The sequence below is a fragment of the Fistularia commersonii genome, chromosome 29 (assembly GCF_037954325.1).
Source record: "Fistularia commersonii isolate RoL2024-O1a breed Wild chromosome 29, RoL_Fcom_v1.0, whole genome shotgun sequence".
NCBI classification, from domain to species: Eukaryota; Metazoa; Chordata; class Actinopteri; order Syngnathiformes; family Fistulariidae; genus Fistularia; species Fistularia commersonii.
The window spans coordinates 5,658,442-5,682,500 of record NC_141312.1 but is presented as its reverse complement, the minus strand read 5'-3'; the positions used below and the strand labels follow the sequence as shown (position 1 = coordinate 5,682,500).

Genomic DNA, 24,059 nt, shown 5'->3' with positions numbered 1-24,059 from the left:
TTGTTGACAACGTAGTGGTTGAATTTCCGTGTGTGCATGTGTATTGTGACCGAAAGAAACTGATTTATTTTTGCTATTAAGAAGTGCTGAAGGAAAGAAGATCAGAGGAAGATTGACCTTCGGATTAAGAGTCACAGTCCTCGTGACCTAAGCCACCGTCGCCAACCTTATTAATGCAATTTTTTGTTTTTTACCAATAATTCCACATTTGTCACTTTGACAAAGTCGCTTTTAGAGGGCAGTGGTCAGTATTTTTTATGAAAAAAAAATTATAAAAATTCGGAGCTCCACAGCCAATCTGTATAACGTGTGACACTGGAGTTCCTGCCTTCAGCTTCAGGTTGAGTCTGCTCAAGGTCGAAGTATAAAATTTAGTTTGTTCGTTATTTGGATTTGATTTTGAAAGGCGTCGCGAGTGCGGCTGCCTCGTTGTTAGTGAGTTTACAAGCAGGAACGAAGACAGATCTTTTATCGGCGCGCTGGCTTTTCATCAATATGGCTGGATCTCATTTTATGCATGAATAACTACGAAATATTTTTCCCAAAAATCAAAATAAACAAAACCCAGGGGGCAAAACTGCACCCTGTCCACTCGCGATGTTCAAGGAGCAAAAAGATCTCCGGGGTCTGTGAGATCAGCAAACCATTTAAAAAGTCTAGGGCAGGGGTCGGCGACCTTTACCACTCGAAGAGCCATTTGGGCCCGCTTCCCGGGAGCCACACAACACTATTGAAATTTAAAATTAATGAACACGGAATATAACATAATTTTTTTTTTTTTGCCTTTATGCTATGTATAAACAAAATGTGTTGCATTTTAATTCTTTCAAACCGATGAACAACTGCAGAGAAAATGAAAAGGCATTTCTGCATGCAACAGAACAGACGTTGGGTTGAAGGTTACTTTTAAGCAAAATATTCAATGCCTATTTGAGTCCTTCTTGTATTTGTGAAAAAAAAAAAAAAAGCCAAACTTAAATCTTCCACTATCAGCAAAGCAAAAATACTGTCTCTCTCTGTGTGCTGCCATTCTTTTTCTGGCATGTGCAGTTGATTATTAAGAGCGACAAAATTACTTTTAACACATTCTATTTAGATGTTACCAGATCACCACAATTTTCAAATTTAATATCACATTTTAATGATGAACAAACTAAAATAAAATGCATTTTAATTAATTCATAATTTAATCTAATTTAATTTCAAGCAGCCACCAAAGCTGTAACGAAGGCCGCCGTCTCCAGCCTGGCAATACATCCCATTGTGACCCATTTTCTTTACAGGATTGAGAAATACCCATCCCGATGACATCAAAAGCAATCACCCTTTCGGATTTAGTCATATTGTCAATCTGGAAGATTCAATTCTGAAAAAAAAAAAAAAGAAAATTGATTTTTATGGCTCTCGACCATCATTTTTGATGTATATGACAGTAAAAGAGGGAATCCCCCCCTGGAAAAAAAATAATAAAAATGTCATGAAACTTCTAGGACTGACTGGGTGTTGCAGTTATTTATATTATCTTGAAAAAACAAGTTATATATAGCACTAAATGTGTAAATGTAATATATTTCAATGCGTAACAGATCAGTCCATCTCAGCTTTCCAATAGCGTTTACTCAAACCTCATTTTGAAAATCAGAGGTTGATGATTCTCATATATGTGCATTTTCATTCATTTTTCAGGAAATACGACACGGACCTTGGCTGAGCTCCGTGTTCTCTGAGTGCACTCATGCTAAAGTAAACGGATATCGAAGCATCATGAGGAATAAAAGGTTGCAATATGACGGCTCGGTCAGGAAACCGATCCTGATTACCGGGTCTGGCTTACTCTTTATAGACCGGCCGACTGTATTCATTTAGATCATTATTTTGAAAACAAACATGTTTCTATGCTTTGGCTCTCTGATTTCAAGGGTTTCCATGATATGTGGAGCTCTGCTCTGCAAGATCATGATTTCTTCATAAAATGATTGTTTATAATATTCACCTGGATTCCTCCTGAGGCCGAGAAACCGTGAATGACACTTTTTTTTTACCGACTTTATTAGCGGTTGTTTAAGCACGGCTCTGTGTGCGAGGCATCATTATGTTTGCACTCGAAGTTCCCTGGTCTCTGTCACCCCATCAGGTGAGCAGAATCTTTATGATGTGATGTCATTACATCCCAAACTCATAATGGACCCAAACTCTGTGTCTTTTGTCATTTTTGGACTATTGAGCACAGCTGAATATAAGCCGCACCGGTGAAAAATGAATAAATATATATATGTGTACATCTGTAGACTGCACTTGTCTTTAAGCCACATGTGTCCATGTTTTAACATGAGATATTCACAAGAAACATTTTTTTTTAACTTTTAATTAAATACATACCACAAATACTGGAGATACTTTTTTCCCAACAATGCCTGTAACACGGCTGATGAAAAAGATTAATAATAAATAACACAAGGAAGTCCATCCATCCATCCATTTTCTATCCCCGCTTTGTCCTACTCCAGCTGATCGCTATTCTCGTCTTCCTCCTGCACACTAGAACCATAAGAGTTGTCTTCTTCATTGTTGGAATCGAACAGCCTCGGTATTTCCAGATAATGTCACTGATCCGATGCGCGGCATGAAGCTCAATTGCCCATCGATAACTTGGCCACCTTATTGCGCGTAGCGTCCAAAGCGTGTGGAAAAAAATGTAGCGGCTTATAGTCCAGAAATGACGGTAAAAAATAACAAGGAAATGGTTGGATTCCTTACAGGAGGCCTTTCTTTGTGGGGTCTCCATGTCCCCCCGTTGTTTGCATCGGTTTCCATTACGGTTCTCCACTTCCTCACAGTCCAAAAACCTGCAGGAGTTTCATAAGAGACTATAAAAAGGCCGTCAGTGTGAATGAAAGGGTGAATGGATTGTGTCTCTAAATGACATGTAGATGACAGAGACAACGCTTGTATGTCCATATGACATGTGGATGAAAGAGTGTATAGTTGTACGTCTCTATATGATGTGTGATTGACGGAGTGAACGGCTGTTTGTGTTTACATAAGCCTCTCGTCCAATGACAGCACGCCCGCGACATTGAGAGCAGGATTCGCAGTTTAGATAATAAAGGAAATGAATGACTGAGTATCTCCAAAATACGGTCCGGTGATCGGTCACGACACGATTTGTATACGACGGGCAAGATGCATTATTCGTGTTCTCGTGTAATCACAAATTGAGACAATGATCGGCGTGGAAAACAAAACAGTTCCAGATGGCTTCGGCCTTCACGGGACCAAAGTTTAACCAGTTTAACCGGCAACCTTCGAATCAGCGTGAAGTGCGGAAAGTCTAGCAGACGCTCTCTCCTCCCTTCATCCATCTCCCTTTGGTCTGACGTGAAAGAGCTGTGACACCACCTCCTGTTGTCCCCTCGTACTTCCCTCCGCTGCCTTCTGCCTCACTTCTCATATCCCCTGACTAATGTCTCCTCTCCGCTATTTCTCTGTCATTCCACCTGAATGTATTTTCCTCCGGCTGCACGGTGTGAAAAATGTCAACAAGTAAAAGCAGGCTAAAGGGGAGCGCAGACGCCTCCATGATAAGATCATGCTAATGGCGCCGTAGAAATGTCTGAATTGCTGTCAATTGAACGCTATTACAACCGGCTCGGTTTGACATTCTGCATTTAGATGAAGGCTGTTGATCCAGGATATTCATTGTAGTAAGATGTGTGTGTGTATGTGCACGCGCTGGCGTGTGTGTGTGTGTGTGTGTGTGTTGTTATGCTCTCAGACCATTAATCATGTTATTGTTTTGTTTGTAGCTGTAGGTCTCGCATTTGTCAGCTGCTGCAACATTCATTTTTGAAAATAGTAAGGAAAAAAAAAAAAAAATGCCTGTCGCATTAAGTGCTGACATTTCTAGAGTGCTTAAAATGATTCTCAGAGGGAGGCCTCTTTAAAGACACAGCCGATGTCGATCTTTCCGCCTCTTGTCCGGGTCAACGCGGCTGAAAAACTGCCCGATTCCTGCTTGTGATTGGTTGAGTCAGAGGCGGGGACGCCTTAATGACTTGTTATCTGATAAAACGCCGCGGTGACAGTTGACGCCTTGGACATGTCACCGCCATGAAATTCCTCACATCAGTTGTCATCCCGGATTCGCAACCCTTCATTTTTTTTTTTTTTTTTTTTGCATTTCGCCTCCACCGACTCTTTCTTCCCTCCTTTTTTCCCCCCCCGAATCAGCGTGCGTCTGATTTACAAGTGTAATCCCCGAGCATGACGGAAATTACTCTCTCCGCGAGACCCGGAAAGAACTACGGCGGAAACGAGGTGCGAGAGCGAAAGAAAAAAAAAAAAAAAAAACAGCATTAAAAAAAAAAGTCATGGCTACGGAAGATTTATACAATAATAAGTCCCGATGTACTTTGAAAAGTCTTTGTAATAGAGACAGATGGGAAACAAACCTAACAGCACGGAGCGCGGAGGAGGGTGACAAAGGGTGATTCATACCTGCGGCGTAAAGCCGAGAGCAGGGAATGATCTAGTCACAAGGAGAGGAAGAGAGCTTTTCCTCTTACTGGGGGAATTGAGTAAACAGCTATTAAGAGAAGATCTGGCGAGCCCCTCCGTGCTGCACTTCCTCTTCCTCTTCCTTCCGGGCCGGACGGATGGCGAGCCGGGACCGGGAGAACCGGCGCTTTAGCCTTCGCACTCAGACACAAATATTTCATTTGCGTTCACGCAAAGCATCTGAGCGGACACGGACGTCTCCTGCCGGATCGGGGTCAGTAAACTGTGAAATTCCGTCGATTGGCGTGTATTTGCTCCGCAGCGAGTACACATCTGTGTATTCATGCGCCTCTGCACGCGTGCACCACCCGCGAGCGCGTGTTGCAATTTCCCTCGGACTGGTGGACTTTACGGCGTTTGAAGACGGCTCGCCGTTATCGCCCAAGACCACTCGAAAAAAACAATCTAGGCCAGCTTTGCCGCTCCCACACAGGGACATTTTATTTTCTTGCTTAAGAGGATTGCGATCGGCGGTTTGGACTAAATAAGGCCCTCCGTCAATACGGACAGCTCATTGAATAAACAGAACGGAAAGGCGATGATGTGCTGGTTGTTCACCGCGGCCGTGTTTACTTCTTCCCCACGCTCTGAGAGCCTATGCTGATGAGAAGTCTGGGCTTCCCGTGTCCTTGTTTTCCCACGTACATTGATTTTATGCATTTGGGCTATTCGTCGCCTCAGGAGGAGGTACGACACCTCCTCCTTCCAATCCCGACGTCGCCCCTGGTTCCCAACGACACGTGTCCTCTTGTCAGTCTGTATCAGCGTCTCGTTTCGGTTTCTGCAGCGCGGGTCGGGCCGCAGAGCCGGGGCCCGTATCCTCATTAATAAGCAGTTAAATAGCAAAAATCTGTGACCTGCATCATCCAACTATGAACATGCAGACTGTGTGTGTGTGTGTGTGTGTGTGTGTGTGTGTGGGTGTGTGTGTGCGAGGGATTTCTCGAGAATAATTAGGGCTTGATTAGTGCTGAGATAAGTTTAGCCTTTGAAATGACCCAATTACTCCATGTAAAGAGGGCAGGGGTTATTTTTCATTTATTTTCCTCGCCTCCCTCCTTCCACCCGTCAACGGCCTGCCCCCCCGCACGGACACACAAACTCACTCGTCGTGATCAGAGGAGGGAGTTTTTGTTTTTTAATGGGGGGCCGGTGTGTTGTGTTCGGACCAGATGTCAAATCGGGGCGCGGCTGAGTGACACATCATTCAAGAGCGTCGGCCCGAAGAAATGCACCTCAGAGGACCCGCATTAATTATAAAATACCTGGATGACTTGAAAAAATAGAATTCAGAACAGCTTTATCGAGTTTTCCAGCACTATGTAATAATCAACATCGATTTTTCTTTTCTTTCTAAAGTCCAGCCACCCTGCCAGACTAAAGAAAACACCGCGCAGTTAAATATCATGTTGATTGTCACAGCAAATGCTTAATTGAAATAATGGCGTTTCGGTCACCATTTGGTTTTTTTACATGAAACTGTCGTCTTTTCAGGGTCCCGCCCTCCCTGCCACACATGCTGCCATCACCGACTCGCTCGTTCCCCGTCCACACGGGGCAGCACGCCGAAAATTATCTGACACCACGAGGACAATTTTGAAAGGTGTCATTGATGGTGCGTTCAAGGACAATTAAGTAACTCCCCCACCCAAAAAAAAAGAAAAAAAAAAAAAAATAGTCAGCTATTGAGGATCCCGAGCTTTTATTTCTGTTTGTCACAAAGCTCAGTTGGGTCGAGACAATCAAGGGCACCTCACTTCACCAGGTTTGTGCAGGAACATTTTAAAACAGCGGCGAAATCGCCATTTTAAAAAACCGCGACCGACACGGGTGACTGCGGCATGAAGATGCGTATCGGACGATGGGAACGGCACTGTTGAATTTGCAGACTATTTTCCTCCTTCATTAAGCAGGTGTTTGAGGTAGGAGGTGGAAAAGTCAGACGTCTGATTTCGTATTTCAATCCGAACATTAACCGGCAATCAAAATAGCTTTTGTCCCTAAATGATTTGATTTGAGCATACGCTCCGCGGGGTATATTCACGTCAATTTCTTATCGACCAAGCTTCGGGGAAGAAATATAATCACGGGCTCGTCCCGAATGGAAGGAGCTGTGCAACCAGCCAATGAACATCTGTCTCAGACACGATACTCTTAAGCTGGCCGATATTAACAATAAATTCAATATTTATCGACTGACACTATTGTTTGAATGTTGACGTTTGGTTGAGTGTAGAATTTACACCCGATCAAACGTCAACCTTCAAACATCGGTCGGTGTCATTGAATCTGATATCGAATGTCGCGGAGAGCGGCGATCATGACGAACGCCGAATTTCTCGAGGGCATTTCGTCTCTCGCCCAAGAAACCAAGAGGTTTGACCTCGAGGAAAAACACGCGACTTCTGGAGCCGCCCAGAATTCAGGGTGAGGGAGTTGCCGGGTTAGCGTGAGACTCAGGTGAGCAGGGACATATTTCTGCCTGCAGAAACCTTCATTGTGGTGGGCGGCCGTCCAGAAGGTTCCAAACACGGTCCTTGCGGCGTCTTGCATCCTCGGTTCCTTGCGGTCGTGACCGCTCCTGAGGCGAAAGCTATACATTGATTTATTCGACTTTGTCAGCGAAAATCCCGCAAGTTCCCGATGTGATGTTTGGCGTCGGCGACCGGAGGGATCGAGCTGATACTCAGCTGCAGAGACAAGACGTTTTTGTCAACACACCCATTCAGCCACTTATAATTCAGTCCCGAGATGGACTAACACCCGCCCACCCGTGCCGACGCAAGAAAAAGACCCAAACGCCTCCCGAACGTATCACCAACCCCTTTTCACCCCGGAGTTTCCATTCTACACCCCCACCACGATTAACTTAAAAACTTCTCTCTGATTTCTCGTGTCGTGTTGGGTCACGGAATTCAAACACGGAGAAAGTTCACGGATCGGAAAACAGCGATTCCTAGCAGAGAATTACTGGTGCAGAGCCGGCAGCGTTGACCTGATTTGTCTCCAATATGAAGATGGATGCAATGATTATGTAGTATATTACATGAGAGGGGAGGATTATATAGTGCAGAGATATTTCAGCTGTGTCTTTGAGGCAATGACGCCATAAAAATCTCTCATTAACTCTGCCACAGATTTATCACCATTTCAATGAGCAATACTAAATGATCTTTGGGATTACGCTAAGCTAAATCAACCACCAACAAGAGGGGAGCAGCGTCTATATTGAGCATGTTAACTAGCCATCTTTACTCCTGTATCCTTTCTCTCTCGCCGCTCTCTCGACACTTTTTTTTTTTTTTTATTTCTTATTCCTAAATTTGACTCGCAAACATTTTCGCTCTCGTTCCTCCCCCTGTTATTATTTTTCTATTCTTATTTATTTTACATACAGCATATCCTGGTAGTGCTCCTGCTGCTGCATAATCAGTTTTATTTATGCAGGTGTGTGTGTGTGTGTGTGCGTGCGTGCGTGTGTGTGTGTGTGCCCGCGGCCCGCTCACACATGTACCTGAATGCAGAAGAGAATGCCTGTTGACAGTGAGACAGTGTGTGTGTATGTTTGTGTGTGTGTGTGTGTGTGTGTATGTGTTTGTGTGTGTTATCAAAGTGTTTACCTGACTCATCTTACAGAAAGTCATGGAATTAGTTGGCAATTCATGTCAAAGTCGTGTTCGGCGCCGAGCAGACAGGCACGTACACACACCTACCTATATAATGGCCTGCACTCCACAGTCGATCCCTGTCATCCCCATCATCCATTTTTAGCTGTAGCCTCACACGCTTTGCTGTCTTTTCCCTCCCACACCTCCCCGCTGCGCTTCTCCCCTTGCCTGCGCTTTCATGTTTTTTAGAGCTCCTCATTCCCTCTCTCCTCCCTCTTGAACATTCCTCGCTCTGTTACCTTCTCCTTGCATTTGCCTGAGTGACTGACAGCTGTCTCCTCCGGATCCCGACTCGTACGGGAGGCAGCTGTGATGATGGCCTGACATGCAGCATGTGATGGCGGTTTATTTTGCACACGTGTGTGTGTGTGTGTGTGTGTGTGGAGGGACAGGAGAGAGAGAGAGAGATTGCTCTTGTAATTGAACTCTGGCTGTGCCTGATGAAGCTTTCAGCAAATATCTAACCAGGGAGGCTAAGATGAGAATTTAGACAAACAACAAGCGGGAAAGGGATCCTGACGCAAAGAGGGCCAAAGGACAAGGGATTGGGGGGGGATTTTCATTAAAAGGCTGCACTTCTGTTAATTGACAATTACGAGAATTAAGGAAAAAGCAAGCCTGCCTACGTTTTTCGGAAGGGGAACAAAAGGGAGCGAGCCTCACCCATGTGATTATAAGCAAAACATCTCGGGCTGCGCTGGAAAGATCTCTTACTTTCAAATGGTTAAAGGAAAAAAACATAGGCGGAGCGATAAGGGCATACGATGCGATATGTCCCGTACGTTCTGCAGAATAGATGTCAACTAAATTTCCCTGTTCCGCGGGATGCGACGAAAGATTAGCGGTTGCTCGGCGGCTCCTAAATTTTGCCTCTGTTTCAGTGAGCCACTTGGTCTTTTTCAAGTAGCGGTGGGAAGTCTGTTCACACCATTTGCAGAGTGCACTCGCAAAGAGAATTCAATTAAAAAGGACATCAGTAGTTCACAGACGGCGTCCTGAAGTTTGAGCCGCATAGCCGAGGATTCGAACTCTTAAGTTTGGACTTCGGCGCTTAAATATTAGATGCTGCGTCGACGCGCCGTTCGAATTCTTGCTTACTTAAGTGCGTCTGTGTTTGTGTCTCCGGCAAGAGCTATTTCAGATACGGACGAAGTCAATCAGAAAAAAACCCGACGTTGCGGATTAAAGGTTGGATTCTGACCAGATGAAAAGAGGCCGATTTGATGAGATGCATCTGATGCAAAATGATGTAAAACGTCTTCCACGAGGAAGCTCTGAAACCACAAGAAAGTGAACGATGTTGCCATTTAAGTTTATCACCCGCGTTTTACTTAATGAATTCCGGCACAGATATTTAACGATATAAACATCTGGTATGATCTGCGACCAGAGAAGCTCGTCTCTGCTTTGAAACGAGAAAAACTGCGTTTCTCAGGTCCAATGATGTTTCCGCTTGATAAACAGCTGAGGCGGGCGGAGAAAACGAAGAGCTGGAATGCGAGCTGGCAGGAGCCGACCAATCAATGCCCACTAAAGTCGGCAAATTAAGTTGTAATTCACATTGAAACAACAAGGAACTCATTTGGAAACTCTGAAGGAATAACGGGGAAGTGTTTCAGTAATTATTACAGGTGAGGAGATGCCGATGCACATCGAGCCGTCGAGAATTAAAGGTTGGGATTTAATTCCGATCGGATCCTTCGTCTGACTGCAGATTTTCAGCGTATTTACCATTCAAGCTATTCGAGTGAGGCTGATGCAGACGGCAGGCGACAACCACGCACTGTATTTCATCCCAAAACCCAAAACTCTTAAACATGTTTATCGCGTTAAATCGCATCGTTAAACGCGTTCGATAATTCTTTTTCTAAACCGGGAAGTCTGCGATAGAGGTGATGCTTACACGTGTTACGCAATCGACTTATACAACTCACAGGATGGGAGGGCGCAGGTGATTTTCAGCGCAAACCAGATTGCTTTCCTGATGCGCCGAACGAAAATAGATTCCTCAAGGTGGTGCGTCTTTTAGGGGCAAGAGACTCGTTTGACCGATGCCAGAGAAGGACATCGGAGTGCACATCTCCCAGCAGCTGGATGGTTTATTTTTTTCCAAATTGTATCAATTTAACAGCTAAATTGGGAAGAGTCGAATGACTTCTGTGTTATACACCTCCGTACCGTGCCTGTAAACTCCCGGCGCCGGCCGAAAGCTCGGGCAGATAATCTGTTCTGACTAGTCTGGAAGTGGTGAACACGCCCGTGAGCAAATTAGATCCAAAATTAGCAATTATTCCGTCGCGTGCACGGAGAAATGTGATACCTATCTGTTCGGAACAAATTGAACTGATGTTTTATTGTCAATTACAGAGCTCTTGTTGGCATGCAGATTGCTTTTCCTATGAAAATATAGAGGTTTAAATCCATTTTTTTTTCCTTTTCAAGGAGGGAAAAAGTGGATAAATCATTTCAGAATCACACCCGGTGTGACGGACGGACGGACGGACACGCATAATGGACATGCTCTCGTGGCATTCCATAGCACGCTAAGTGCAGCTTTCTATCTAATTAACAGACACGGCAGGCAGGGCGGGAAGATAAAGCATCGGAGGAAGGCGCGTGTAAACGAAAGAAGGCGGAGAGGCACGAAGCAAAGGGCAACCCAGATGGACGGATAAAGCGGCGGAGTCGAGAAACGCGGGCAAAAAAAAAAAAAAAAGGGGGAGAGATAAAATCATTTTAAATTCCCCGGGGGAGGGGGGCAGAGGGATGGATACACACTGTACGTTACGGCTTATAACAACAACATTTGACCAATCAAGCCTGCGGCGTAGATAGCAAGCGGGAGAAAAGGGAGTGCAGAAGAGATAAGTGTTGACACGGGAGGATTGGGGAGGAGGGCGACACGCTGTCGGGAGCGGTGGCTGGCTCGGAGCCGCATTTGAATAACATCACGTTGATAATATATGTTAATGAGAAAATCGTTTCGATAATTTAATTTCGCGACGCTAATTCCATGCTCTTCAAATTCACCTGCAGCAAGATAAACCACCGGTGAGTCGCATTACGACAAATGAACTCACTTTATACGTGTTATATTTATATACATACATGGGTCGGGTGGGATGAAGCAAATTGGGATAAATAATGTTTTCATGTTATACAAGTGCACGTTGAGACCCTGAAATAATCACAAATTTAGGGCCCTTTGGTCGCCATTTTACCTCACATTTTTATCATTTTTTTACGACGCCTGTGTTTTATTGGTACCGTTTTCAGTCTCCTATCATGGACCAATCAGGTGAATGGTGACATCTTAATATAAATAATGAAATGAGTGTGTCTGTGTGTGTGAGTAAGTGTGTGTGCCCAGGGGGCACAGAGGAGAGGTAGAGCTGCGGGGAAGGAGCATCTGTGTGTGCGTTAAGCGAGGGGATCCCTCAGGAGCCGTGCTGTAAGGTGGAGACGGAGTTTTGACCATGACAGGTGCAGACATCACCTCTCTGTACCTGATCATGTGCCGTTAAAGAGCTCATGACAGGCCCCGGCTGCTGCGAGGCGTTTTTTTTTTTTTTATTTATTCGCAAGATGTTCAGGGCCTGAAAAACTGAGCCGGAGAGCTCAGAGTTTCGGGACTCACCGAGACACGTCAGTGCAAAATGACACTAATGAACAAATTGAAGGAAAGTGTCGAGTGGGTGAAATGCCCTTTTTGTTTCAGTTTAGGGTGACACGCATGTTTAAAGAAAACAAGAATAATCCAGCCTTTTTGTCCTCCTCCGAGTCCATGTCAGTCCCCACGGCCCCTCAAATGTAAGTCCGCATTCAATCTTTTGCTATAACAGACCATTGCAACAATCAGTTTATTATTATTGTCAGTAGATCACCGAAAAACATACCGGGAATTTCCCTGAAATATTTCAGGGAATTTCCCTGGAACACAGAGAAGGTGAATAACCTAATTCACTTAAGGGAAGGGTGGGATCAAGGTGAAAATACTGGATTTTTAACCTTTTTTTCCTTCCCTTATTCAACTTGGCAAGATAAGGTATTTTTTGACGTTTCCATTAATATCTCAGGAAATGTGACACGGAGCTCTCAAGGTTTTCGGCTCTTATCAAATTCAAATATGGCCCAAGAACTCTTTGAAAATCCGTGTTTCACACAGAAAAAAATTTGTCGTTTGTCTTTTTTCTCCATCCTTGGTAAAAAGCCCGAAAAGCCCTTCGGGTCTTTTTAATACTTCGATCGGCGATTTTGCTCGCCTAAGCACCCGACTCTTCTCACCTGGCCTCTGATGACTTTGTCTAAAAAGAAAAGAGGGGGGAATAAAATGCTGGCGTATCTAAATTGATAATATCTACATGCGGGAGTTAGTGCAGATCCACGGCCGGGTGATGAGTGGTCTGCTGGCCTTTGCCGAAGTTTTCCTAGAGTGCCCTTCTGGGTTCTTGTTTTGTTTGTTGTCCCTGAATGAAAAAGGTCAGACTTGTCAAACAGGAACTACTCTCACACAATATATTTATTTATTTATCTATCTATTTATTTATTTATTTATTTATTTTCAGATAAAATGTCATAGAAATAGAGAGGCATGCTCATCCCACACAAACACATCCACCTGTTTGTGCACATGGTTACACAAGTGTACTTAGAACAACAATGAGTACAATACTATATAATACTGCTCAGTCCACATATTAGAACATGCTGTTCTTTGTGGAGTAGCAGGCGTCCCGGCCAACCTGGGCAACCTGACATCTGTCCTTCACATCTGTCCATGTTACTGACACACACACACACACACACACACACACACAGACAGCGTCACAGATGGAGAGAGAGGTTGCACACGCGTCTCTCTGTTTGAAAAATTCCACCTGGGATCGGCGAGTCTCCGCCCTCATCACCATTTTATTTTACCACGCTCTTCCTCTCCGGTCCCACAATTCATCAAACACCAAGGCAGATGTGATAAAAAAAAAAAAAATAGATACCAAGATGAGGGGTATCTGTGAAGAAAAAGTAATATCCACTTCACAGGGATACATCCCATGGATGATTCCTGCTTCATCCCCCGCTGTCTCGCTTCTCGTCTCTCCTGCTCCTTTTCTCTTTCATTGTGGGGCAGGATTACAGGTGCGGTGGGTGTTCACTTGTGTGCCGGAGCAACATCGTTTCTCCGTTGCCTTTCGCCGATAAGCAAAGCACCCAGCGAAGAGTGAGATGCAATGTTATGTTGTGTACATGTGTGTTTGTGATGTTGGAACACGTGAATGAAAATGTGTGTATTTGTTCACCTTTGCAATCTCTCTCCGTCTGTGCGTGCGGTGATGAGGTGCCTCTCACCATTTGGGATTTTCTTGGAAAAAAAGAAAAAAAAAAGGAGGTTGAAACGATAAGTTACGAGCAAAGAGACGGGGGATTGAGTGAGGCGCAAAATATGAAAAAGATTAGGCTCACAAAATAAAACACGGACGTCTGTGTGCACAATGTGTGCCGTTTCACAAATGCACGAAAAAACCTGAGATTATCTCGGCTTTGCACAGATGGTCTGTTTGTGCGGAAGGGGGAAAAAAAAAAAAAAAAACAACGTCCAAGCAGGTTGGATCGGGCCTGAACGCAGGCTAGTTGCTGCTAGAGCAGCACCTTCCGCAGCACCCGTGTCCGTGTTTGTCACGTGACCGGACATCAAATTACACTCCAAAACAAGCCAAAAAGGATGCAAAAATAAAAAAAAAAAGATCCGACCGGAGTTGAGTGTTTTGGTTGCATCGTGCCACTCCACCCTTCTAAAGGGGGTTAAAATGCTAATGTGAGTGTGTGTTTATTTGCTATGAATCACTCCTGTTGTTGTCCCTGTAAACAAAAAGTGACGAGCATCTTGTTCAAGATGTGTTTGATAACGCAGGCTCTGCCAAATAACTTCAATTAACTGCGCTTGCAATTCGCTCGCTCTTAATTTGTGTCTGTGTTTCATCCTCACGTCCTCGTCTCTCTCTCTCTCTCTCTCTCTCTCTCTCTCCCAGGTTATGGCGGGGTGGAGTTACTGTTGGTGCTGTGTGGCCTGGATCTCTCTCTGCCTTGCCCTCGCCACTGCATCTGCTACACCTCGCCCAGCACGGTCTCATGTCAGGCCCACAATTTCCACGCCGTTCCCGAGGGCATCCCCGCCCAGAGCGAGCGTGTCTTTCTGCAGAACAACAAGATCCAGCGGCTGCTCCGGGGCCACTTCTCGCCCACGACCACCATGCTGTGGCTGTACTCCAACAACATCTCCTACATACAACCGTCCACGTTCCACGGCTTCGACCGCCTGGAGGAGCTTGACCTCGGGGACAACCGGCACCTGAAGGCGATCGCTTCAGACACCTTTGTGGGCCTTGGTCGGCTTCACGCCCTCCACCTCTACCACTGTGGCCTGATCAGCCTGCCCCCAGGGATCTTCGCAGGCCTCCATAATCTCCAGTATCTCTACCTGCAGGTACGTGTGAACAGCCACCCTCTACCGCCCCGGTATATTGCGTCCGCGGCCACAATCGCATTACGGTGTAATCTGTCCGGCAGCCGGGCTCGGCGCCCCGTGCGCGCTCATCAAACGCCAGGGTTCCCACGTGCTTATCGCTGATCAAAAATCAATCGGTATCGATCGCGCTTGAGAGGGGGGTCAAAGGTCAGGGTTTGAACGCACTGATTAACGACCCGCCGACCTGCGAGACAATTTGAATTCCCCCGCGCGGAGCAGACCTATCGACACAGCTGATTGTGTATTAGTGTAATAAGACAAATCTCATTAGGTGAGTACATTTGTGCGTTCTTTTTTTCATAACGTAATCGTTTCTTACGGCTCGTGCGATCGCGACGCGCTGAAATTTTCCTTTCAAAAGCACGGGAATATTTTATGATATTTATAAGTGAATCAAAAACAATCCTGCTCTTTAACACTTTTTCTGCTCCCTTAACTTGGCTTCTCCATCCTGGCAGGATAACCAATTAGAGTTCCTGGAGGATGATCTCTTCATTGACCTGCTCAACCTCAGTCATCTTTTCCTCCACGGCAACCGATTGTGGAGCCTTCGTCAGAACACATTCCGCGGTCTGGGGGTCTTAGACCGCCTGCTTCTCCACCAAAACCGAATCCAATGGATTGACCGACAGACGTTCCATGACCTGCGGCGCCTCACCACCCTTTTCCTGTTCAATAATTCTCTAACTGAGTTATCCGGCGCCGTCCTGGCCCTTCTTCCGGCCCTCGAGTACCTTCGACTTAATGACAACCCGTGGGAGTGCGACTGCAAGGCTCTCTCGCTTTGGGACTGGCTACGGAGATTCCGGGGCTCAACCTCGTCGCTAATTTGTGTTTCGCCACCGGAGTTGGCGGGAAAGGACCTGAAAACACTGAAGAAAGAGGAGCTTCCCAGTTGCTTGTCGGAAGAAGGCCACGCACGGGGCGGACCGTCCGTCGAAATGGAGCACGGGGAGTCTTTGAACCACCTGAATCGCCATCGAAGCCATCACGACCGCCACCAGCGGCCGTACTTGCCACACGGGGACCAATACAGCTTACCCTCGCCGTCGCCGTTGCCACGACCCCCCAAAGCGGGCCGCAGAAACTGTACTCGCCGGGGCCGCAAGACAAAAGGGGGCCTCAATGAGGTGCAGATACAGGAGATTGGGGACAAAGACTATACCCCGGACGGAGATAAATATGACCTGTCTGCAACGGCAAGAAGGAAGAACAAGTGCATCCCCAGAACTTCGGTAGGCCCACCGAGCGGGGTGCAGAGGGCAAACAGTACGGCTGCGTCACACTTTGCGGATTTTAATGTTTGTTTCGCATCAGCTGTGCTGATACAACTCATCGCACTGATGTTGTGCCGATCCTAGAGAAAACTGACAGGTGGGGGAATTGATGACAAATTCTTCTGAGCCGCCGCTTCCTGACGTTTCAGCTCAGGCATGTGTGAGCAACTAACTGTCTGTAAATGACTGTGTACAAAGAACATTATCAAATATATACTGTTGAAAATCCCACATCATTCAGGCAGAGGCGTTTAGGAGACCGTATCACGACGTGGAAGTCAGGGAAAAACTAGCAAGCCCATTGCTTTGACGATGTCACCAAGGGGACCAACAGGAAAACTCCATTCATCTCCGTGGCATCCGATCGTTTCACGGATATTTACATTCTCGAAAAGTGTACAGTCGCGTAAAACAACAAGCCAATGAGAAACAAACCACTAAAGCCATGTGACTGGAAAGACACTAGGTTGAAAGAGTGCCTCATGAGAGCCGGATGCGGAGCGGAGACCTCCACGAACCTGAAGGGTCAATACGTGCGGGCCGATTCACGAAGCGTCCAACTCCCTGAAACCCCTATGCACAGAAAAAAATTTAAATCAAGCAGCTCTGTATTCATACGTGGCAAATCACCCGGATCCGGAGGGACGGACATTCAGGGAGGAGAACGCTCTCCTCGGCAACAACGCTGCAACATCTGCCTGCGCATTGGTTTACCAGCTAGCGAGGACGGAGGAAGAGCGACAGATCGGCTTCGGAATTCGTCTCTTGTCCTCCCCGGCGTGACTTATGTGCTCTCGGACCGATGGGCGTGATGAACTGACGTTGATGAGCGGGGAGTCGGACTGTAATGCTGCTATGTCCCAGGAGAGTAAGTCCTGGAGCCTCTTTCTACGGTTTTCCATTCTTCTTCAGGAAATAACAAGGACAGAGCAGAGTGTGGGACACCGTGCCCTGTGTGAACTCCAGTGGTTAAGCACACACACACACACACACACACACACACACACACACACACACCTCCCAACAATCCCGACCGGTCACCTTCACAGCCTTCTTGTCCTCCCGCCAACCGCTAATCCCCGTCAGTCCGAGGCTTTGGAATCCCACGGCGGAGTGTCGCGGTCTTCAGACCTGAGCCATTTCAGAGTCAAAGTCCCCGGAGGCTCCATCGTGTCGTGGGTGGCGAACCTGTACAGATTAACAGCACCCCTCCGGATACCTGACGGTAAAAGATTTTTTTTTTTTACAGGTGTATATTTTCAGAAAGAGACGGCCTTGTATGCAACGGTTGCCTTGGCGACACATCTGCAGTCATGACATGCTGATGAAAGCACAAAAAAAAAAAAAAAAAAACGATCACACGATCGAAAGGTTTGGCCAGGAAAGCGAGTGCGGGTGTTTCCCTGCAGAGCCCTGGGTTTTCATGTCTATCTATCTAAATGTCGGGGACGAATGGAAGTCACTGGTGTCGTTTCTCCCGACATGTAGGATTAGAGACCCCTACTGGTGAACCTGTCTGTGCTGCTGTGACCCCCCCCATTCTCCCGTCCCCACCCACGCCCATCCCAACCCACCCAAAGGTGATGTAAATTTTGTGTCTGTTTATTCCTGTGAGGATGACTTTTGTAAGAAAATAAATAAATAAATAAATAAATGACATTAAAAAAAAAAAAATTTAAAAGAAATGCAAGAAGGGAGAAAGCCAGAGAGCAAACAAAAAAAAAAAAAGAAAAAAGGAAGGAAAGATGAAAAAAAAAAAAAAAAAAAAATCAGACTCAATTGTGTCTCTGAAGTTTCTGGAAAAAGATAAATGGGAGCTTGGCAGCGGAAGTTTATTTTTTATTAATACCATTGTTTCTTTTTCTTCATTCCTGTTGTTTTGCTGACTCATTTAAGATAAAGTGTACTCTGCACTGTCCTCCGCCCGCCAGGATTTTCTTTGCTATCCGATCCCTCGCTCCTTCTGTCCCCCCGCCTTTTCTTTCTGCTTATTCTACTCCTCCCTTCTTCCCTGCTCCTTTCTCCTCTACCCTCAGTGGCCCTGTCTCCCTATTCTCTTCCTTTCCCTTTTTTTTGTGCGCCCCCCCCCAATTTTTTTTTTTTTATGTGGTTATCAAACAATGCCAGACTCGAAAGCTGTTTATAAATAACATTAAACAGAAAGTGTCCTCAAATGGCTGAGGTGGTCCGTGTTTGTTTGCCTCCCTTTTTTGTTCGAACGTTTTCACGTCTGTCTTTGTGTGTCTTTGTGTGTATTTGTGCTTCTGTGTGTGTGTGTGTGTGTGTGTGTGTGTGTGTGTGTGTGTGTGCTTGCGGCTAATAAACAGCCCCAAAATATAAAAATTAAAAAAAGAGAGACCTGAGGCTGCATGATAAGCTAGGAAAAGGGAAGTAAAACAGTTGAAGAAAAATCGGTAGTGAAATAAACACATCCAGTGACGGGACGGGAACACACCACTTCCAACCCGTCTATATTTTGGCCTTGTTCATGTCCTAGTTCTGCTCACACACTCGGCAGCCTCATATGAAATATGCATCGGGATGACGGCTGTAAGCACATGCGCTCACATACACACCCACGCATTAACCCTCAAATGCGCACACCTGTCGAGCTGGATTAGTTGTGACGGTTTGAGGGAGGTGTCATACGTCGGGTCAAGGTGAGTCGAATACACCGTTAGTATGTGCTCCGTCCACTTCCGCTGTGTGTATTTGCATGTGTTTGCATGTGGCGCCAGGGTGAGCATTGGCCGTGTGTGTTGCTTGTCCATTGGCGTTTGGAGAATGCGCGGGTGTCATGGCAGATCCGGCCTGACAGGTCCGGTAAGGGCAGGAGAAGAGGCGTACCTCTGAGATATAGTATCACCTCCTCATTGGTAAAACAAAGATGACAATCATGAGCGGGAGAATGGAAGACAGAGAGGACGACACTGGGATTCAAAGGCCGAGGATTAGGGATATCTGTGAAAGAGATCCGTGAAGTAGTTATCAGAATCGAACAGAGCGGCAGCGAGGGAGCTGACGGATACGTGGCTCTGAGCCGAGTTTGTCAGTCACAATGTTGCCTTGGAACCGGGGCCACTGCGTGCAAGAGGCACTGAGGAGGCAAGGTTAAAGTTGCAGCACAAAGATTGCTTCAAAATTAGTTTGGGGAATTTGACAAAATAAGAACATGCTAAACCCAAACCCAAACACTAACCTAACCCTAAACGTAACACCAACCCTAACCAGAGCCCCTAATACATCCCTGATTCCAACCCCAACCTCTAATCCTAACCCTAACCCTAACCCAGAACCCAACCCTTTTCCTAATCCCAACCCAACCTTAACTCTAAACTGAACCCTAACAACCCGATCTGCTAACTGCTAAATCCTAACCATAACTTCCCTAATCAGAACCTAACCTAAAGCTAACCCTAACCCTAACTCTAACCCAAACACAACATTAATCCTAACCAGAACCCAAAGCCTCTCTCAACTCTAACCCAAATCCTAACCCTAAACTAATCATAACCCTATACCTATTCCTAACCCTAAACCTAACCCTAACAGTAACCCTGACCCCTACCCAAACAATAACCCAACCTTAACCCCAACAGTAACCCAACTTTAACCCTAAATCTAACCCTAACAGTAACCCAAACCCTAACCCTGACCTTCACTCTAAATCGACACTACCCCAACCCTAAACCCTAACCCTCACTTGAACCACAAACCCTTAACCCTAACTCTAACCGCAACCAAACTCTAACCTGAACTGTAACACTAAACCCTAAACCTAAACCCTAACACTAACACTAACCAGAACCCTAAACCATAATACATCCCTTATCCTAACCCTAAGCCCTTGCACTAAACCTGATCCAACCTTAACCCTAATCCAACCCTATCCCTAATCCTGACCCCTAACTCTCACCCTCAGCCTTCTGACGGTTGGCCTTTCTCATTGGAGTTTCCATATTCCATATTCCAACATTCCATATTCATATTTCCATTTTTTGCTGAGGTTTCAACACAGTTCCCCAAAAACATGCGGGAGGTTCATTGAAGACCCAAATTTCCCAGACGTGTCGTATGTCTCTGCATGTGGCCTTCTGATCGCCCGCTGACCCGTCCAGGGTGAACGCCGCCTCTCGGCTAGAAACAGCTGAAATGGGCTCCGGCGATCCTGTTCCTTGTATCATGAATGGCTATAATGATATATTATAAAGCATGTATATAGCTCATATATTTCCAAAAGCAAAGTAATGGTCTCAACTTATATAACCTTGCAGTATCAAAGCATTTTACAGCTCTGCCACACGCCGACGGTGGCAGAGCTATCCAGGCCAACGGAGAGTAACATGGGGTTCTTGCACTAGGACACTCTGGCATGCAAAAACAAACAAAAAAAAAAAGGGTCGAGCCGCCAAACTACTGATTGTGGGACTGCACCTTCTACCGACTGAGCCGCAGCCGCAAGGGACATTAATAATTAAAAAGGGACAATTTTTATTAATGACTGATAGGACGGGGGATGAAACAGTTAAAGGTTAGAGATATAAGAAGAAGCGTCGTATAAAGGATAAGTCATGAAGGTAAAATAGTTCAAAAAGATGAAGATAGAGAAGTTTTATATTTACCTGAATTTTCGCATGATCTGCTAAATCTAGATTCACAATTTAAAGAATAGACTGATATCTATCATTAAAATTTAGCTTTCAAAAAATCGGAGAGGGGAAGAGAAGCGCGAAAAACATAGCGACAATAAGGAGGCATGGAAAGAAGTTACAAAATGAAGAACCGCGCTCAGAGAGAGCGGCCCGAAGAAAGTGATGGGACGTACATTTAAATTACAGAGCGTTGCAAAGGGCAGTCAGAAGTTTCAAGGATATGGAGAATTAAAGAAACAAGACGGCGAGGGAAGAATTGTGGAGGACGTGCTGCATTGGGGAAGACAGAAATCATCCATGGAGAGGCCTGCGTGCAGGCTCCATGATCAAACAGAAGAACAGCTCATCCACTGTTTCAGTCCCAGAGCAGAGGATCTGAAATAGCCGCATGTGAATATTTAAATATTCCTGTGTTCCCTGGCAGAAGCAGAGGGGCCAGGCAAAATTGATTTCTCAATGTGAATCCCTGAAGAGTTGAGACTCGACGAGAAAAAAATAGAAAAAGAAGAACAGGAAGCAATGAGAAGGGAGAAGGAAAAGCATCCAGTCAAAGAGCGGCGGAGGATTTCGTGAATCAAGCGAGATGGGAAACACCGACGAAGACGCAAGATGCGATGCATCCTTCCCCCAAGAAGAGCCTCCCCGACGTTTGGATGGATTTTTGTCGTCGCTGGCTGGTGAGCGCCAACGTTTTTTCACGCATCAACTCACAGTGCATCGCTGTGAGCCCCGTTTAACACCTGCCTCCACCTCCGTGCCATCAGGCTAAATTACACTCATTATGGGCTGATATATGCATCTAATAAAGTTGGACAACCTCTAGCTTACATGATCAGGAAAATGTAGTACTCTGCTGCTTCAAGTCAAAATATTTGTGGACGACTCCTTGCACTCTGCCAGTTAGCATTTCAGCACCAGAGTCGAATCTAAGAACTGAAAAAAGGGCATTTGCCCAATTCTTTTGTCATTTGTTGCGAACCCAGCCGGCCGCTACGAACATTTCCGAGTCTTGCCGTGGGTCCATTGAGCGTTTCATCATCCCGAATTAATGTTTCGAATATGTGAAATCCGTATGTGAGAGGTGAGCGTCTCAAAGACGGACAGCTGGGAGGAGGCGGACGGCTGAGAGCTGGCCGTCACCGCCGAACCTTAAAAGTCGTGACAAACCAAGGATGAACGAAGGTGGAGATTTGAAAGTATTTGTGACCATAAAAACAAATAATCCAAAGAGAGAACCCTGAATGGACTGGTACTTAAATAAGAAGTACTTCTCTGCCGACTGCACCGAGTTATTTTACTACAATAGGAGGATATAAAAATAACTGTGCTGAAAAGAAAGTGTCCGCAACCCCCCGGTAGAGAACCTGAAAGTTGCTGATTGTCTTGATACTATGATTATTGAAAATTTTTCCGAAGGCCTCCAGTGAAGTAAGTACTTCGAACAGAGTACTGCAATGTCAAGAGTATTTCCTGCTGGACTGACCTGGATAAGGTCGGGTTTAGAACCAGCCACGAATGAGTTGAAGAAGTATCTCTTCCGGACATGTTCCAGCTTTGCTTTGGTTTCCCATCTGGCTTGAGCTCCATATAAAATCCCAGGTGGCGCTTTTAGTCCATGTATCATATTTATTTATCGATGGGATTGGACTAATCTCAAGGAACAGAGCCGTTGCAGTGAGATCTACTGAAACGGCTGGGAAACCGAACGGTCAAAATGCTCATCTGGGTTGTACTTTAAGCGCCACCGCCCACCCAGATGTTGGAGGCAAGCTCAGGGTGGCGACTTGGCCTCCAACTTCAACAGATGGACAAACAAGCCTGATCTGCGAAGGCCACATTTGCAAGAAACAGGACTTTGAACGCTCTGCTGCAGTTTTCTCGGTCCTACATCCCATGGTACATCTTCAGTCAGGTGGTTACAATGATATGGCTGACTGGTGCCTATGTCGCCATGGATATTTCACATCTGCAGCAAAAAGGAAAATACGTCCATTACGTACATTTTCGGGGGAAAAAAAGGCCCACAATCCCAGGACGTAAATGATAGACAAGGGGGAGTGCTTCGTCGAAAGGCAAAGGGTCCTCATTCGTATGTAAACAGTGCCAAATATATGAATGGAATTCCTGCGCTGCATATTCAGTTTTCAAAGAGGTTCCCTGAAACCGCTGCCACTGCCAGGAATGTGATAATTGTCTTTGCTGCTGTGGAGCTCTGCTCATCCATGCGGAGGCATTCATCTGCACCCCAAAGAAGGCGAGCCACCGCAACCTTTCTCCACTGCATATAGGCACACAAAACAATGACCATTTTTTTCACATACTGCAATAGAACTGTAATAGACATGAAAAATCAATTAAATTGGAATTCTTTTGACATTTCTACGTGACCGACCGGTGACTCCAAACGCACGCGTCCGTATTACGGCTCCTACGTCCCGCAGCCCGCTATCCCTCATCAATTCATAACTGCTTCCTTCTATATTCACAAGACGGACAATTCTTTAAGGTCTGTAAGAGTCTACAAATGATTTAAATCAGAACCGTCTCCATATCAAATGTCTTAACACGAGCGTTAATTACTCCGACACCGACTTCATCTGTGTTCAGAAGCGTTTAAATGGCAGTCTTTCATTCTGTGTGTTGTCTTTGTCATGTCAGTGTTGTAATTGCTGTCGTTGACTTTGGTGACACGCTGTGCCGACTCCCCTCAAATGCTTAACTGATTGGATCTCGGCAGGAAAAGCCAGATTGTCATGCATTATTCACACCGAGATCTCTAATTATGTCAGACCCTGGTGAGGCGTCGGTGCAAGAGGGTTACCCTCTGACCGGTGACCTGTGGAAACAACCAACTACGGTACCTTGACGTGTCACAAGTTATTATTTGATCGATGTCAGCTGCGCGGCGTAGCCGGTGAGTCAGCAAGGAGACTCGAAACACAACCCCCACCCTGCACCGAGCGCTCTTCAACATGATGGCAGCTCTTCTTAAATAAGAAAACATTCACGAAAAAGCTTTAAAAAGGCCTTCTGCCCAACTTTCTTCTAAAGGAAAAAAAAAAATACTTGGAAACATCATCCATAACTTCTCCGCTAATGGGGTCTTATCTATTATTTCTAAGTCTTCTGCTGTACTGGGTGGTTTAAAAACGCTTCCTAGAAGAGACATCATCTCTTTTAGTCTCCCACCTGTCATCTAGACGTTGTACCAACTTAATTTCTACACTATGAGTCCTTCTATTTTATTAATCGGCTTTTTGCACAGTGACTCACTGTTTCAATCTCAGGGACGCCTCACCTTCTGTATTGATCAAGAACTTGTTTTTTTTTTCCCCGTCGCTTCGTCCCCACTTTTGAACCCGTCGCACCATCTAGTTTTGCA

The 24,059-nt window shown here is 45.7% G+C and overlaps 1 protein-coding gene across 3 annotated transcripts in view; it reads left to right on the top strand.

Annotated features, from left to right (window-relative positions):
• rtn4rl1a (reticulon 4 receptor-like 1a) overlaps positions 1–18,201 on the top strand; it is a 141,003-nt gene extending 122,802 nt beyond the window's left edge. For all 3 annotated transcript variants that reach the window (XM_086177301.1, XM_086177299.1, XM_086177300.1), the window contains 2 exons: positions 14,252–14,706; positions 15,207–18,201. In XM_086177301.1, coding sequence (XP_086033427.1) covers positions 14,252–14,706; positions 15,207–16,109 — 1,358 coding nt within the window. In that variant the 3' untranslated portion in view covers positions 16,110–18,201. The remainder of the gene's footprint in view (positions 1–14,251; positions 14,707–15,206) is intronic.
• The last annotated feature ends 5,858 nt before the right edge of the window (positions 18,202–24,059 follow it).